At 45.4% G+C, this 18,776-nt stretch overlaps 1 protein-coding gene across 3 annotated transcripts in view; it reads left to right on the top strand.

Annotated features, from left to right (window-relative positions):
* The window catches only part of COL8A1 (collagen type VIII alpha 1 chain), a 145,785-nt gene extending 127,720 nt beyond the window's left edge, over positions 1 to 18,065 (top strand). For all 3 annotated transcript variants that reach the window (XM_050958184.1, XM_050958193.1, XM_050958175.1), the window contains 2 exons: positions 13,002 to 13,317; positions 16,008 to 18,065. In XM_050958184.1, coding sequence (XP_050814141.1) covers positions 13,005 to 13,317; positions 16,008 to 17,914 — 2,220 coding nt within the window. In that variant the 5' untranslated portion in view covers positions 13,002 to 13,004 and the 3' untranslated portion in view covers positions 17,915 to 18,065. The remainder of the gene's footprint in view (positions 1 to 13,001; positions 13,318 to 16,007) is intronic.
* Positions 18,066 to 18,776: the final 711 nt, after the last annotated feature.

The following is an 18,776-nucleotide window of genomic DNA, read 5'->3' as shown; positions in this document are numbered from 1 at the left end:
GCAGAACGCACAGTACCTCCACACTTCATGTACTCCGGGCCAGAAGAACCATCATAAGACCCGTGCCAGGGTCTTCTCTACCCCCAAATGCCCCCCAAAAAGATGACTATGAGCAAGACTTAATACAGAATTCTGGTTTTTTGAGGTACTAGGATCTGCTGTACCTTCTGCACCTGTACTGGTGCAACCCAGTATAAGAGATTCTTCTTCATTATGAAGTAGGGTCCTGATCCCTGGGTTTTCCCTTCCACAGGGGCCCCTTCTATTTTGGTCAACTCCTTCCTAATGTTGTCGTACTTTGGGTCTTCTGCCTGGTCCCGTCCAAAATTTCCTCTCCCGGGGCTAATCTGCCTGAGATCTAGAGGCCCAGCCTCTGTTGCCTCTACTGGTTCAGAGGCATTAGGGTGGGGGTCAGACTAAGGTGCTTCTCCCTCCTGGGCAGCCTCCTTTTCAGCTGCTCAGGTCCACCTACCTACAAAAGTGACCCTCTGGCTTTGGATCAGTATTCAGGTTCCCAAGGCCTTAGCTGCCCTCCTTTCCCTTTTTGTCTTTCTACCCTGTCTGGGAGTAGAGAACAAATCTGGGGATATTTCAGAGAAAACTGTGGGTTGACAGTCTGCTGTGGATGCCTCACTAATTTCAGGCTTCCCATCTTTCTCCAATTCCCCCTAGTGGGAGTAAGTCTCCAAACCCTGGGAAGTCCCTCCCTATGAGCACCAGGTATGGGAGTTTAGGGACTACACCTGCTGCTACCTCATAGTGTTCCCTTGGATCTTGATTTTTACTGGAATGGTGGGGTAGTAACCAACCATCCCATGGATGCATGTTATCCCCATACGTTTAGCCTGCACTAGCTGACTACACTTCATGAGCTTCCCTGAGATAAGCGTGATAGCAGTCCCCGAATCAACCAGTGCCATGGTCTCTACCCCATTTAGTTTCACTTGTCTGGTGTACATGTGGGGTTAGTGAGACCCCCACAAGGTGGATTAGAGAGCATGGGTCTGCCCAGTTTCCCAGGCTACACTGCATAGGCTCCTCGGTATTGGGACACTGTGCAGCTATATGTCCCCACTCCCCGCAGGCATAACATCTGAATGGAGCCCTAGGCGTTCCCCAGTCTCTTGGTTTGGGCAGTCTAACATCGCAATCATCTTCCCCATCAGTGCTCTGACTCTTTGTGCCCTCTGGTAGGCCTTTAGTCCCTCTCTTTTTCTACCTGGGCCCTCCTGGTGGCCCAGTCACCCAAGCTCTAGGGCTTGGTGCTGCTAGTTTAACCTGGGGTGCTTCTTCCTTAACTGTTTGGGTCATCTCCCTCATTGTCCTTCGCCTTTCTACCAGTGTGACAACCTCGTCATAGGTGGAGGGCTCGTTCTGGCTTACCCAGGCATGAAGGTCTGGCAGAAGTCCCCTCAAGTATCGGTCGATGACTAGAACCTCTAGTATCTCTTCTGGACTCCGGGACTCCGTTTGCAACCACTTTCGTGCGAGATGGATGAGGTCATACAATTGGGACCATGGGGTTGTGTCTTCCTGGTACCTCCACTTGTGATACTGTTGGGTCTGCATTGCGGTCGTTACCCCAGATCTGGCCAGGATCTCTGCTTTCAGTTGGGGGTAGTCTGCTGCAGCTTCTTCAGGCAGATCATAGTAAGCCTTCTGGGCCTCCCCACACAGGAATGGGGCAAAGTTGCCAGCCCACTGATCTCAAGGCCAGGCCTCCTATAGGGCTGTCCTCTCAAAGGCCAGAAGGTATGCCTCTACATCATCCTCCCACATCATTTTCTGCAGCCAATAGCTGGCCCGTATGATCTGCGTCCCATCATGGCTGTGGTTCAGCTCTGTAAGGGTCTTTACCTGGTTTACCAGTTCCCGCAACATAGCATGGTCCTGAGCAGCCTGGTCCATCAGCAAGCAATTAGTCTCTTGCTGCAGCCACACTGCCTCCTGTTTGGCAGCTGCCTGGACATGGGTAGCCTCCTGCTGGGCAGCCGTGGCTTGTATCAGTGCCTGCACTACGTCATCCATTGTGGTAAAAAAAACAACAACAACCCCTCTTTAAAAAAAAAAATAAAAAATCACCCTCCTTCTTCCGCCATGCTGTGCACACTGGATTCCACCACTGATACCAGTTGTGACAAAGTTCCTTCTCTATCTTGGTGGGTCCTGTGCTTATTGGCGGACTTGTTCGCCTCAGAGATTCACCATGTGGGTCAGGGAACAGCCCAGAGACCTTCCCTTCTAGTAGAACCCCCAGTCCAAGTAAATTCCTCCTGTGTCTGATCAGATGTTGGGAGGTTTGGGGGGAACCTGGGCCCACCCTCTACTCTGGGTTCCAGCTCAGGGCCTTGTGGACTGCAGCTGTCTAGAGTGCCTCCTGGAACAGCTCCATGATAGCTACAACTCCCTGGGCTACTTCCCCATGGCCTCCTCCCAACACCTTCTTTGTCCTCACCACAGGACCTTTCTTCTGGTGTCTGATAATGCTCGTACTCTTCAATCCTCCAGCAATACACCTTCCCACTCTCAGCCCCCAGTGCCTCTTGTTCCCAGATCCTTGCATGCATACTACCAACTGAAGTGAGGTCCTTTATAACTCAGGTGCCCTGATTAGCCAGCCTGTCCTAACTGATCCTAGCAGTTCCTTCTTAATTGGCTCCAGGTGTCCTAATTAGCCTGACTGCCTTAATTGGTTCCAGCAAGTTCCTGCTTGTTCTGGAACTGCCCCTGTTACCTTACCCAGGGAAAAGGGATCTACTTAATCTGGGACTAATATATCTGCCTTCTAACATTCTCCTGTAGCCATCTGGAGTGACCCTGTCACACTTTCTATTTGCTGCTTCTGGAGAACCCACCTCTGCCCCCAAATAATTGTTAAAGCAATACTGCCAAAGCTGAAAGGACTAGATTAGATTTAACTGCTACAGGTATGTGTATCTGCAGTCACTCTGAAAGAAAGCCATGGGGTATGCAGCACAAAGAATAGTTTTGTTTTCTTCCAGAGATTTTTTGATCTTGAGGCTTCTGGGTGTAGTGGCCTGGTTTGTGAAGTGTTAATTGCTCTTGACAATTGACTCAGCCTTTAAACCTCTTCCAGCTATTAATTTCACCACTTAGGATCTCTGCAGAGGCCATCAGTCATCACATCACAAAATATTCTGATTCAGTCAAGACTGGCTAAAAGCAAATCTATTTAAAGCAGTAAGAGGAGACATAGAAAATAGATTGTTGATGTTCCTTAGGTTCTTGAAATGGACAAGTACAATACTACCTAAAAACTTGGCTAGTTAGGATTTACAGGACTCAGTACTGTTTTGTGATGGTTTTCTTGTGATTATTTAATTTGTTCTTTTTACCTCCTTTCCCTGCCCCCATATTTATTTACAGTGATTTTTGTGGTTGATTTCTTGACTTTTGTATATTTTCCTTTTAATGTGAAGAGTAACAAACAATGAAAGTGTTTTCTAACTGGCTGCAGATGAATGCACCAACTGCTGCTTGCTGTGGTTAGGCAGCTTGCCAGAACAGCTCTATGCTGATGCTCAAAGTGTAGTGCTGTCTGCCTGTGCAACTGGCGCATTTCAAGTTGATAGTGTTTTATATTTCTTTTCCCCTTGGAGGGAGGAAAAAAAACCTCTCTCATTGAAGTCAAAGGGAGTAGTTTGAGGCAGGATTACACATCTAATGTCAAACCCAGTTTGCCATGAGCTCTCCTTTCCCACCGAATATAAATTAAGGCCTAATTCTGATGCCCTTCTACTGTAAATTCTCATTGATATCAACAGGAGCTTTGTCTGGAAAAAAATAAATGAAGTGGACCACCAATGGGATTTCCAGTAACCAGTATGACCTGCCAAAGATGAAAATCCAGGGCTAAGCTTGCAAGCCCCTTACTCATGTGAGTAGGTTTGTTGTCTTTAGTGAGACTATTCATAGGAATAAGAGTTTGCAGCAGGGACTCCAACCCACAAAGTTCTCATCCTCTTTGGACTGAAAAGTCCATCACAAAACACCCATTGACTTCAAAGAGAAAGGGATCGGGCCCCACCACAGCTTGTTGCTGAAAAAATGAAAATTAGCCTGTCATTTCACTGTGCCACAGACAGTCATTGCCAGTTAGAGGAAGCCAGTAGAAAGCTAGTGTCAAACTGAATACTCCCCAGAGATTCTCAGACTTAGCTGCATGTGGTCTCTCTCAAACAAGTATTTGTTGCAGGGAAGTCACATGATGAAATTGAGCACAGTTCCCATTCTAACAATAAAGTCTCACCAGACAGACCACCTGTAAATGGTTTCACATCACAAGTCCCACATGAATGAATTTCAGTTCTTCCATGCATTCTTTACACAGCTAGGTTAAAGCGGTGGTGGTACCCCTGGGCGTATGCAGAAGTCTTCCAGGGGTACATCAATTCATCTAGATATTTGCCTAGTTTTAGAACAGGCTACATAAAAAGCACTAGTGGAGCCAGTACAAACTAAAATAGGGTGACTAGACAGCAAATGTGAAAAATTGGGACGGGGGTGGAGGGGTAATAGGATCCTATGTAAGAAAAAGACCCAAAAATCGAGACTGTCCCTACAAACTCAGGACATCTGGTCACCCTAAATTAAAATGTCATACAGATTATAGAGCAGCATAAACAAGTCATTTACTGTACACTGAAGTGTAAGTACCATATTTATATTCCAGTTGATTTTATAATTATATGGTAAAAATGAGGAAGTGAGCAATTTTTCAGTAACAGCGTTCTATGACATTTTTGTATGTCTGATTTTGTTATCAAGTAGTTTTTAAATTAGATGAAGCTTAGGGGTATCCAAATCAGACTCCTGAAAGGGGTACAGTAGTCTGGAAAGGTTGAGAGCCATACTTTTTAAATGGTAATTTAAGAACTGTAGTTGCTGGTACGTTATGTTTAGACCTGGATCTCCAGTGATTACAGTAAATACCCAGAGGAACACCCTTTTCTGTTTTCTCAGGAGAAGCACACATTGGGAAAAATTCTTACTTGAAGTTGGCCAGAAGCCTATCCTGGGCTTTTTATAAAAGGGACACTTAAAAAAAAATAAAATAAAGGGAACATGTGTGGTGTCACTTTAAAGTAGTCTCCCTTCATTTCTGGTTACTTTATCGAGGATAGAGCAAGCAAATTATGTGCCATGTATGCTAACCTTGAGCTACCACAGCACATGCAGTGCAACAAGAGACTGAATCCTCCATTGCAATGAACTGTCTCTGCTTGCCAGCCCTCCAGCCTTATTGAAGCTCTAAAGTGCATTAATGCTGTGTGAGATTGTCACTGAATTCCCCCCCACCCCCACATCTTCCATCAGACACTGATACAGGGGTTAAGGAAACTTCTTTTCTTTAGGTCAGCAGGGGTTCCCCAAGTCAAAGCACCCTCTCCTTTTCACTTGAGCTTCTCAGAAGGAACCCACACACATTAGCATAGATGTACTACATCCAGCCCTGCGATATGACAGAAATTCAGGAGACTTGATTAGGAAGCCTGGTTGTGAGGTGAACTGATCACTTAGGTAACTACTTATCTGAGGCTTCATCAGATCTCGAATCTATCTGGAGAATGGTCACTAAGTTGCTGGGAAGGGAGGTGGGGGAGGAAGAGAAATGTTCACATTTGCCCTTGACTGCCAGCCTCTCCCCGTGGGATTTTCTCCCTCCTGTTCTCTACACTTGCATTTTCTTGCTTTTTTACCTGCATTATGATCATCTGCTTCTGCAGTTCATAAAGGCTATGGAACCTTTAAAAATAAGCAGATGGAGATTTCTAAAAGTGTTTAGACACCTAGAGATGCTGATAGATGCCTGGTGGGATTTGCAGTGGCTAGGTTCCTAACTCCCATGGGATTTGGTGCTCAGGCCCTTTTGAAAATCCCCTCTAAGCACCTTGTCTTTAGATGCCTAAATACCTAAAAGCTGGCCCTCAGAGGCAGCAAGGATCGATACACAAGCTGCGCAACCCCAGGAGTAGTTTTGGAAGCACTGTGGTTCAGGGTAGGTCTACTCTGGAGCTGGAGGTGTAATTCCTGGCTCTGCTAGCTCTGGCCGATCTTGTGTACTAAAAATAGCGATGTAGCTGCAGCTGCCTTGGCAGCGGAATGGACTGGCCGTCCTATGACCATACCCATGGCTTCAGATGGAATTGCATTTGGGGCAGCTAGCCCATCACATTGCAGCAGCTACATCACTATTTCTAGCATGCGAGCTCAATCAGGGCTAGTGCAGATATGCCTATCCAAGTTAGGAATTACACTTCCAGCTCCAGTGCAGAGGTACTCTCAGAAGCACAGTTCCATCTTTCTCTGGGAGACGCAGGGGACATAATTTGCTCCTGACCTGTACCAGCAGTAAATTACACCACCTTGTGCAGTGGCTCAGCTGTGCTGGCCAGTGGCTGGATGGAAAAAGCCATGGTTCTGCCCATTTCCTGTCCTCTCTCTAGCTGTCTGCTGTAGATCCTAAGATCCAAGTAGCTCTCTCAGGGGCATTAGGAAATTCTTATTTCCCTCCACGGGAGCATAGTCCAAGTCACAATCTAGCCCTAAATAATTTCACAAAGAAACCCTGCAAACCCATCAAAGGCATCAGTCCTTGCCAAAACCAACAGATTAAAACAAATTTGAAGTTTCCAAGCCACACTGTTTTGGAGTTCCGATGAGCCAAAAAAAACATTTAAAAAAACCCACTGTGTGAGATCACCTCATTTTTGGAACCTTCTTATCTCCCATATGCCTTATCTGATTTGCCTCAGACTTTCCATCCTGGTATACTTTGTCTGTGAAATTGCAAGTGAATTGGATTAGGCTTGGCAAAGACAGAGGTCAGTCAAAAAAAAAAGAAAGTCCGAGGGTTGAGGGTTTGTTTCATCCTGAACTATGGGCAGACTAGTGTACCTCCATAAGATATTTGATTTTTCAGAAGTATTTTATTGTCCATACGGTCTACTCTTCATTTGTGATCCCTCTCACCTGCACACAGTAGTCACATCTTGTAATAAAACCACAAAAGCAGTGCATTGCATGAGAAAAAATAAACCTAAAGGAATTTTACCTACTGTCCCTCTCCATTTCCCAACAAGATGGTCATTTTTTGTTGTTGGCAAGGCTTCCATTTAACTACTCCGTTCTCCAAGCCCCGCATATTCCAATGTTTAATGTCAGTCACAAGTTAGCCAGTGCCTTCAAAGCCAAGGCATAACTTTGCTTTTTACACAAATACCACCTTTGGTTTGAGATGGAAGTGGGGAAAGCTGGACACAAAAGTTGTGCTTAGTGAGAGGGACTTTCACCTTCCCATTGAGACAGGGTTCCCCCGCCCCCCGTCTAGCTGTTGTCAAAGCTGTATGCTAATTACCACTAAGAGTTAGTAAAGGGAACAAAAAGGGATATTGAGAATACAGTGGGGAAATGAAAAACAGTAGAAACAGGATTAGGGTCTCAGAGGTCATGGGTCCTGATTAAAAGCCTATTGAAGTCTTTGGGTGAATCTTTCTATTGATTTCATTGGGCTTTGGATCAGGCCATGGAGTCCAATGGGAAGGGGGAAAAAAGATGTGTTTGGGGAAGGGTAAACATAATGACCCCCATGGGAATGGTGAATAAATCAACCCCGGCGCTTCAGTATAAAACTCTACTACTCACACTGAATACATTATTTCATTAGTTTCAGCCGCAGTGCTCTGTTATCCTCTTATGAATGAGTCACAGAAGGACGATGAGACATACTTCGCCTGTATGTGCCCCGTGTGTGTGTGGCGAGGGGGTTGGGGGGAAGGATGAGAGGAGAAGGTGCAAAAGACATACCAACACTGACATGGCACATACTTTTTTAAATTTAAAAAAAGGAATAGGACATTAGTATATTGACCTACTGGGTGACTCTGGGCAAGTCACTTCAACTTTCTATGCCTCAGTTTCCCCACTTCTGAAAAGATGCTTTAAAAAAATAATAATACACGGAGCTCCACAAATGACTACTCTATAAGAATACCTACTATGTGCACAGATACCAGCAACTTAATATTGTGAGTTACCCAAAGCAGCGCAAAGAATGCAAAAATAAGATCTGCTGAAAATTAAACTAACAACTAATAAAAAATTAAGGGGTATTGCATCATAAAAGGAAAGAGAGCCACGGGCAGGATAGACTTGGCTTAGCTGCTGTCTACCTTTCCTGCTGTACAATATCTGCCCATTCTTCCTTTGGAAGGGTTATCCAAAGGGGGCTTGATCCAACAACCCTTGATCCAATCCCAAAGTGAACAGAAAGATTTCCACTATCTTGAAAAAGAAAAGAGAGTGAGAGACAAACAATAAGCTCTTAGAATGGGTAATGGAATAAAAAGGGTCTTATTTACAGAGTTGGTCAAAAACAGCGGGGGGGGGGGAACAAACCCCACCTAGTTTCACAAGCAATTTTCAATACTTTGAAATAAATTTTAAAAAAATACAAATGGACCAATGTATAGTTTTATCAAAAAAAGTCATTATTTTTAAAAGAAAATTATTAAAGCTATAGAAAACATTATGAAACTGAGTGGAATTTTGTTTACCAAAACATTCAATAAAAAAAAAATTTAAATTAAAAGGCAACATTTTTTACAAAAACTAAAAGTTTACCAATGTCGACAATTTTAGTGAAAAATTTCATTTTAAAGAATTTCATTTTGAAGAAGCCATCTTTCAAGGGAAAACCTTTTCATTGAGAAAAAATGGAGCAGCTCCCTTTCATTAGTTAGCTGAGCAGACTGTAGTTTTTCTGAGTTGTACAAAATTCATACCTAAAAATTGAAACTCTGCTTCTGATGTCATAAATGGTTGCTGTGCATATATGGCTGAGATCCCGCAAAACCAGGGATGATGTTACACAAAGTAGATAAAAGATAGACTTTTAATTAAAATCCCATGAGAAAAAAAGTGAGGCATAAACACAGCATATAGCGTCGGCAACGTTATCTCTCAACTGAAGGTTTTCCACGGCTTTCCATGGAGGTATCATGGAAGCTCAGCCACTGACTTCAGGGGCACAAGATCACCCTAAGGCCCCATCTCAGCAAAGCACTTAAATAAGTGCTAAAATTGCATTGATGTCAGTGGGACTTAAGCATGTGCTTAAATGTTTTGCTAAATAGGGATGGACAACTGAATTGGGGTTTTATATATTTAGTACCAGCAATTTAATCCTAATTTTATAATTCTTACATCCAAAATTACAACTAAATGTACTGTTTATTTGGACAGCGCTGTTTCTTTCCTACATTGTGTTGGATACTGTAAGCAACTAGCTACATTTGAGATCATAAAATTCCTAGGAGAGGGAATGGGAATTCAGAATCATGAAACAAATCCACCATATAGAGTACATTTGCTAACACACTTTCATTATTTTAATGAAATATTGAGTTCTTCTAACAATTCAATCCTCTTCAGTTACTTTCAAGTGTGACTTAGGATCATTCTTGGAAAGATTAATGGATATGCACTATGCTAAATTAAGAAAATACAATAATGATATTATACTATTCTATAATTATGTCAAAAAATGCACTAAGAGAATGTTAAAGCTGCAAAGTTAAGCATTCAAACATTAGAAAGAACCGATATTAAGGTTGTCTGTTCTCCCTGTGCAACCTTAATTTGGCCCCTTTGTTCATATTCATTATGATCCAGTTCTCCTAGCTCTGCCACTGACCCATTTTATGAGCTTGGGCAAGTGACTTAAACAATCTGTGCCTTATTTTACCCATCTGCAGAACCTATAGAATATGTATCTGATGTACCTCACAGAAGTGTTGTGCGGCATCATCCTTGTAAAATCTTTGAGGTCCTTATGTAGAAAGTGCTCTTTCTATAATCTGATTAACTATTATTACTTTCTGTTCTAATCTGAGAGTGGCCAGGCCAGTAAGAGGGGTATATGTTCCACCCAAGTGTTTACCATCTTGTTCCTCTCCATTCTTGTTTTATTTGCCTAAATACTACTACTTTGTGGCTGAACACTGCATCCTGAACCATTTGGCTGAAGAAGAAAATCCAAAATGGAGGATATTTCATTTTAATGTGAATTAGGCTGAGTGGCCACAGCCCTATTGGGCTTTTTAAGAGAGCATGGGCTCCCCATATTGGCACCAAAATCAGTGGTCAGATTTACAGAAGAGCTCAGCACGCTGGAAAGAACCTAACAGCGAAGCTGTGCCTTTAGCAATTCCTTATTATTTAAGGGATCGTCAAAAAAGGTGTTAAGAGCTTGAGTTCTCTGTGGGAGCTGCCTTACACTGAGGCCCTCTCCCATCCCTCACATACACCCTCAGGTCCCTGCTAAGCTGGAAAGGGGGAGCTTGCGGCTGAAGCTAGTAGGAGCAACCCAGCCCCAGGTTGATCCTTCCCTAGGTTCCTTTTGCTCCCCAGGTCTCCCTGCCCTGTGGCTGGTCCGGTTGCCTTTGTCTCACTTTCCTTACACCCTCCCTGACATGGGAGGGGCCTGGAGAAGGGGATCAGAGCAGCTGGTGGAGTGCGCAACCACTTCACTGCTGGACCTGCTCCCTGTGGGTTGTAGGAGGCTCCTGTGACCCACAGGAGGCTTGACACAGAGTACCCGCCAGTACTCCATTAGTTGCATTGATCCCCAACCTCCCTACCCACTTCCATCACCTCAGGGTCAGGGGTGAGACAAGAACTGCAGGCCCAGTTTTTAAGGCAGCAGCTGGAGCCACTGCTGCAACCTTCCCACCCCACCATTGTACCCACCACCCTCGGCTCCAACCACCCTTATCCTTCCCTTCCTCAACAGAGACCCCCCTATTCATACACCCCCCCTTCTGCTCTCACTGACCTGCCCTAGAACTTACCCCTGGAGTATTCTGGGAGGGGGCAGTGGCCATTCTCACTTTCCCTCAGCTTCTGGGGAAGCCTGTCTGGTCAACCTCCCATCTTCCCTCCTTGGGCTGGAGGAGGGGCATTGCCCCCTACTCCATAGGAGAATCTATCTTCAGGGCAGGACCACAGACCTTCCCCCTCCTTTTGGGTCGGAGGCCCAGGTCCAATGCACACTGAGCCTGGCAGGCTCTGACCTGGCCTGGCTCACTAATGGCTGAGCTGGGGAGCTTACCCCTTCGAGATGGAGAATCCTGCCACACATGGTCTAGTCTCTCCACCAAGGGAACCCCAGTCTCTAGGGGGCAGGGCCTTAGTGGTAGCAACCATACATATGAGGCAGGACCCTCCTTCACAGGATCCAGGAGCTGGTAGACTCCATATATACGTGGCCTGAGGAGGAGGAAGGCAAAACTGCTCTGCCCCCAAATATGCATCATTATGGACATAGTGCCTTGTTCAGTACACTTTACTTTGTCACCACCAAGACAAAAAGGGCCCCAATTCTCTGTTGGTCCCAAACTGCACTTTGCAAAGAGGTGGTGGTAGGGGAGGGAGGGAAAGAAACTGGATTTAGCTGCCTTTGCACTTCACTGTATTTTCAGGCCATCCAGTGGCCTGCCTAGCCCTCGGTGTTAAAGTAAAAGAGCTAGATGGACTCTTAATTTTCATTTGGCTTTAATGGCCTGCTAGATGCTGTTCCACAGCCAAGAATACCCAGAGGACTCTGCCCTGGCCAGGCCTCCGCTCTTCTCCACATATGTGATAGGGGGTGGTGAAGAGTTATTTTGACACCTCGCTACCAGCTGTGGGAACCTCCTTGCTCAAAGCATTCTCTGGAGCAGAGTCTGATGCCTGGGGGAAGTAAGGGAAGACAGAAGCAGGCCCCAAGTTTGCAGTGTACATTTTGACACTAGCAGCCAAACCACAAATACTCGAATACCAAGTAAAGCGTAGACTATAGAGACTCTTCCCACTGCCTCAGATCATCTACGGCCACACCCTACTCTGGTCCCCAAAATCTGTTCTTCCCTAGGAAACTCCCAGTTCTCTGAATCCCTATCTCCCGCCAATACAAAAGGGAAGTGAGCTGGTTGGACATTCAGTTATAACTAAGAACAAGAACGGAGACATAGAATCTGGGCCCTGTGTACGCTGTAGTCACAGAATTCACCCTGCAATGCAGATTTCGGCTCAGAATCTGAGCTCTTCTTTTTTTTAAAGTTACATTTCTAGCCCCCATTATCATGAAGAAAACAGACACATGGACTGAGTGTAGCCAATGTAATGATGTCCACCTGTGCTCATAGATAGCTTAATACACAAGTTCTGTGAGCAGGGCCGGCTTTAGGCATCAGCAAACCAAGCACATGCTTGGGGCAGCACAATTTCAGGGGCAGCATTCCGGACACCTTTTGTTTGTTGTTTTTGTTTTGCTTCAGCAGTTGCGCTCTCGGAGCTGGGTTTGTTTTCTGGGTTTTTTTGGGGGGCTTGGGGTGGCAAAAAACCTAGAGCTGCCCCTCTCTGTGAGGGGTGAAACATCCTGGTCCTCTCAATGGGGTATTAACACAAAGAGAACTTAAACAATCAGCATAGTTAACTCTTTACCTGCTGATTATTTTAGTAAAGAGAATTCAGCTAGTGAGATTATCCCAGAAATCCTAATTTGCTTCCCCCTCCTGCCCAGGTGACAAAGCCCAAGGCATCCCATATCCAATAACTCTAACTTCCAGTTCCTCTAACGACTTCTGCAGTGCAGATATGCATTTACAATACCAAACACCCATGGCACAGTTAAACCTGAAAGTGTGGGAGCAGCAATGGTATAAAAGAAACCAGATTTAGTATAAACACAAACACAGGGATTATTGTATTGAGTGTATTATTCATGGTTATGTCTAAACAAATCTTCCTATTAAAGTGCATATGAAGCTGCTAAAAATGTTTTCACCAGTGATGCAGAATCCAGAGATCTTGCTACAGAATTTAGGTCCAGCTTGCTGCAGAGAACAAGGGGCTTTGGCTAAGATACAGGATTTCTGTATGAAAATATCATTTGCATGTTTTTATGTGCAATAATTATCCCCTTTTCTTTACTTTTGCAGGTCATGGCTGTGCTGCTAGCCCCTATGCAGCTGCTGGCAGTGGCTGTAACAGTTTACCTAGAGCTAGTGAGATCCATTCAAGGGGGCGTCTATTATGGGATCAAGCAGCTGCCACCCCATATCTCACAATATCAGGCCCTTGGACAACAAGTACCTCACATGCCACTGGGCAAAGAAGGCATTCCAATGCAGCATATGGGCAAGGAGGTGCCACACATGCAATATGGAAAAGAATACCCTCATCTGCCTCAGTACATGAAAGAAATCCCACAGCTGCCTATGCTCGGCAAGGAGATGGTGCCAAAAAAAGAGAAAGGTAAACAATAGAAAGTGAAACCACCTCCCACTCCTCTCAGATGCGCAGGGACCAACACTGGGTTAATATTTTAGGAACCATAATTAGTACCTAACTGCAGATAAATAATGGTCATAAGACATCACTGCCTATTGTTTCTGCAGCCAGGGGCTTACACAGCCTGGCACGCACTCTGAGTGGTTGGCCAGGTTCCTGCCATAGAAGAGCATGCTTGGGTACATGCCCAATGAATGTGGCCGAATCTGCTTGTGGTAGAAGATGGGAGGGGCCAAGCACCAGCTCACAGTGTCATTCACTCAGGTGTGGCCCAGCCACCCCCCATCATGACAGGAGCAGTGGGGTGATGGAGGGGGCAAATGTGAGTGAGTGGCATTGCAACCTGGCGCTCAAGGTGGTAGCAACCTCAGTCACGTTTGGCCTGGCCACCCCAGCTGCCTAGTTTGCCTATAGCAAGAGCAGCCCAATAACTGCTTTTCCCAGGAAGGGAGATGTAACCAAGGTCCCACACTGCTGGGGGCCCTCATGGCCAGACACAGCACAACAGCTCACTCACTGGGCTACCCCCGAGTTACTCCAGCGCTGTGGCAGTTTCTCTGTCAGTAGCTCAGCCCTCTGGCTAGGTCCCCATATTAAGGCCACCCATCCCAGGACCACAGTCCTCCAAACACTCCCAAACAAATCTCTTTATCACAAACAAAAATCCTTCCACCCCTCTAGGGCACTTCTTTCAGGCCAATGGGGAACCCAGTCCCACCCTATACTCTAGCTTCCAGCCCAGTGCCCTGTACTGAACAACTAGGTCTGCTCCTTTACCTGAGCGGCAGTTTTCTTTCGGCCACTTCCTAGGCAGCCTTCTAAGGTCTCCTCTTGGTGATTCCATCTCTTCCCAGCTTAATCAAGGTCTCTCTCAGGGCTTCCTGCCTGGAGGGCCGGCCATAATCCCTGGGCTTTCTGCCTAGCTCTGCCTCCAGAGCTTTTCCCAGCTAAGCTTTATCACCACTTAAGCCTGGCTCTCATTCTATTACTGCAGTCACCTTCTGCTCTTTAGGAGAATTGCCTGATTCCCCTCAGGTAGGGTTCACTCTGTAAGCAGGTTGGCTTAGCCCCAGGCCCTCCAGCCCACAGGGCAGGCTATCCTGGCACAAGGGTTAATGGAGGAGGGCATCCTATCAGCAGGGAATTTCTCTGTGGTCTGGTATGTTTGCCCTGCAGATCTATATAGAAAGATCTGAAAACCTGCAGTCCACAGAGCTAACTTGTAGTATGGGTAGATCTGCATCTGTAAAATGGAAGTAAAATTTATCTACTGCATAGGGTGTAGCGCACTTAGTGTTTGTACAGTGCTTTGAAGATGTTAAGTGCTATATAAATGCTATGGGCTAGATTGCCCCTTGCTCTGTGCATATGCAGGGAATTAACGGGGGGGAGGGGGTTAAGAACTCCCTTTATGTTCCTCCATGGGTTGTGCACATGCTGTTTCCCTTTCACCCATGCACACAAGTGAGTGGGGAGGGGGCAGTGCTTTGACTCCACCCTCCCCAAAGCACCAGCCAGAATAGCTGAGCAGGTACACAGGGTGTTATTGTTTGCTGCTGATATATGTCAACAAATCACTAACACCCAGCACCCCACTGCTGAAACAAGGGAGAAGCAGGGCAGGAATTGTGCCTCCCAGAGGTACAATTCCTTCCCTGTGTTCCTACGTATTTCCTCATACACGGGCCTGTTGCAAAACTACAGTCGAGCCCCGACTAGTTTGATGCACTGAGCCAGTACAGATTATTAAATTATTGTGTATCAAATCATTTTAGATCTTTTAAAATGAAAGGGCACAACATTCAGAGGCAGAAAAGACTGGGGATATGGAGCCATGAGAGGCAAAAATGGGTGATTTAGGAGTAATGGGGTAGAAAAGATTAAGAATGCCAGATTTAAGGATAATGCTGAAGATATCACACTGGTAAATACCTTTTTCTGGTTTTCATTGGTTAAGTTCAATTCTTAACATCTCACTATACATTAACATCTCACTATACATTTTTGTATATAACTGGCTGCCATCAGTGCTGAAATACATTGACTTACTAAAAATGCATAGACTTAAGAAGTCTCGCATAAAAGTATCTTTGGCTATTTAGCTTATTTTGCTTGTCAAACCAGGAAAAGCTAGCCCAGGAAAAGCACTTTTTGCTGGTATAAGCTGCTTCTCCACTGGAAGAGATTTGTCAGCATAGCTACAATAGTATAGCTATACTAGCAATACATTTAAGTGTAAACTAAGTCATCAACTAGAGGGGTGACATATTTATAACAAAATAAAGAACTACTCAAAATTCAAGGTTTTTGTCATTTCATCATAGACTTGAAAGTTGGCTCATATATGTGGAAAATTGACTTAAGATATGGATAGCTTTTACATAAAAATTAAGGGAAGATTTTGAGAGGAAAATAACTATTTCACATATACTACGAATAAAGTGATATTTGGGGTGCGTGAAGTCATTCAGAACAATACAAGTGCCATGCTTGATTCTAATCAACAACAACTGGGGCCATGAGGTGGTAGTAGCTAGTGTATCTACCACAAATCCAAGCAATATCTAAATGAGACCAAGCTATTTAAACTGCATACCTGATTTCCAATAAAGCTAAAATTATGATTCATCTCTCTCTTTTTTTCTTAAAAATAGAAATTCCATTAGCCAGTTTGAGAGGTGAGCAAGGTCCCCCTGGTGAGCCTGGACCAAGAGGGCCACCCGGGGCCCCAGGATTACCAGGTCACGGAGTGCCAGGAGCCAAAGGAAAACCAGGTCCACAAGGATATCCAGGAATAGGCAAACCAGGTATGCCTGGAATGCCTGGAAAACCAGGAGCAATGGGGCTCCCTGGGTCAAGAGGTGAGATGGGACCAAAGGGAGAGATTGGGCCTATGGGAATACCAGGGCCACAGGGACCACCAGGGCCTCCTGGACTGCCTGGAATAGGAAAACCAGGTGTTCAAGGATTACCAGGACAACCAGGAGTAAAGGGTGAACCGGGAATGAAAGGACCACCAGGACTCCCGGGCCTTCAAGGGCCTAAAGGAGAAAAAGGCATTGGGATTCCAGGTTTACCAGGGTTAAAAGGTCCACCTGGGTTACCTGGCCCTCCAGGTCCAGTTGGACTTCCAGGGATAGGCAAACCAGGAATGATTGGGTTTCCAGGACCACAGGGACCTATAGGTAAACCGGGACTTCCAGGTGAACAAGGGCCACAAGGTCTTCTTGGGGCACCTGGGATTCAAGGTCCACCTGGCCTTCCAGGTGTTGGAAAACCAGGTCAAGATGGAATCCCAGGCCAGCCTGGATTCCCAGGTGGAAAGGGGGAACAAGGCTTGCCGGGTTTACCAGGGCCCCCAGGCCTACCAGGGATTGGGAAACCAGGATTCCCTGGGCCTAAAGGTGATCGTGGCATGGGTGGGTTCCCTGGAGCACTGGGGCCTAAAGGTGAGAAAGGGCACATGGGTCCTCCTGGCATGGGCGGGCCTCCTGGGGAGCCAGGTCAACCAGGATTACCAGGAGTAATGGGGCCATCTGGTGCTGTTGGTTTCCCAGGACCAAAAGGAGAAGGTGGACCTGTAGGGCCTCAAGGACCTATTGGTCCAAAAGGTGAACCTGGCCTACAAGGTTTCCCAGGAAAGCCAGGTTTTCCTGGGGAAGTAGGACCCCCAGGTCTTAGAGGACTACCTGGTCCAATGGGGCCAAAGGGAGAAGCTGGTCACAAAGGTTTGCCAGGCCTGCCTGGTGTTCCTGGGCAATTAGGACCTAAAGGGGAACCTGGAATCCCTGGTGATCAAGGCCAACAAGGTCCATCTGGAATCCCAGGTATCACAGGACCCAGTGGCCCAATCGGACCACCTGGACTTCCAGGACCTAAAGGTGAACCAGGTGTACCTGGTCCACCAGGCTTTCCAGGAGTAGGGAAACCTGGTGTTTCAGGGCTGCAAGGACCACCAGGAAAACCTGGGGCACTTGGTCCACCTGGCCAGCCGGGTCTCCAGGGTCCTCCAGGGCCTCCAGGTCCACCTGGTCCTCCAGTAATAATCCCACCCACCCCACCAGCCATTGGACAATATTTGCCAGAGATGGGGCCTGGCATTGATGGAGTGAAGACTCCACCTGGCTATATGGGCAAGAAAGGCAAGAACGGTGGTGCTGTCTATGAAATGCCTGCATTCACAGCAGAACTCACCACACCCTTCCCACGGGTCGGGGTGCCTGTGAAATTCGACAAACTTCTCTACAATGGCAGGCAGAACTATAACCCACTGACTGGTATCTTCACCTGTGAGATCCCTGGGATTTACTACTTTGCCTACCACGTTCACTGTAAAGGGGCCAGCGTCTGGGTAGCTTTATACAAGAACAATGAGCCACTGATGTATACATATGATGAATATAAAAAAGGTTTCCTGGACCAAGCTTCTGGAAGCACCGTCATTCAACTGATGCCTGGAGACAAAGTTTATATTCAGATGCCATCTGAACAGGCAGCGGGACTCTATGCTGGGCAATATGTTCACTCATCTTTCTCAGGATATTTATTGTATCCTATGTAAAAACAAAACAAAACAAAACAAAACAACCCCCCCAGACAAAAATCACAACTCTTTTCCTCTGCTTCAAACTTTTATACCATTGAAAGATGCATTTACTGACAGTTTTAGATCCCACTTGTACAACAAATAAAACACAAAGTTTCACATTATGTGAAACACAGCTTGTTATAAAAATGGTGTGTATCAGGTTCATAACAGTTGTTCTGTATCCAATGGGGACATATTAGCTGTACATTATATATTTCTGTGATACCATACTTACTTCATTTCATTCACAATAACGCAGTATTAAGGGTCAAATCTTGCATACATCACTCACTCCTGTTGCCTATTTAACTGAACATTGATCTAAAGTGTGAGATGAAAAGATAACAAAATAAACAGAATGTATCAGTATGAAATGATCTGATTATATATATATATATATAAAGTTTGAGTAATGATTTTTTTAACGCAGGTTTTATCTAAACCTGCAACATAAGCAAAGATTCTCTTAGCTGAAATCCTTATTTTCCCCACATACAGTATCACGAGACAGTTTCTTCTAATAAAACACTTAAGATGGAAACGAATGTTAGCACAAGAGAATTTTAATTCACTGCTAGCTGACGGCTTTATCCAAACAGCCATTGGAATCAAAAGGAAAATTGCCATTAACTTCAGGGGGTAATAGATCATCCCCTAATACCACAGCATTCCAGAAGCCTCCATATATATTTACAAAGTAGAAGGTAGACATGGTGGACCTGAGATATGGTTTTAGTCTAATGACTTTAGATATGTTATGCCAAATTATTAAAATAATGTAGCATTTTGGCCAATGAACGTCAGTGCAGTATAAAGAATGCACTTTCCCATACCT

The sequence above is a fragment of the Gopherus flavomarginatus genome, chromosome 1 (genome assembly GCF_025201925.1).
Source record: "Gopherus flavomarginatus isolate rGopFla2 chromosome 1, rGopFla2.mat.asm, whole genome shotgun sequence".
Taxonomy (NCBI): Eukaryota; Metazoa; Chordata; order Testudines; family Testudinidae; genus Gopherus; species Gopherus flavomarginatus.
The sequence above is the reverse complement of the archived record's forward strand: the minus strand, read 5'-3'. Positions and strand labels throughout refer to the sequence as shown.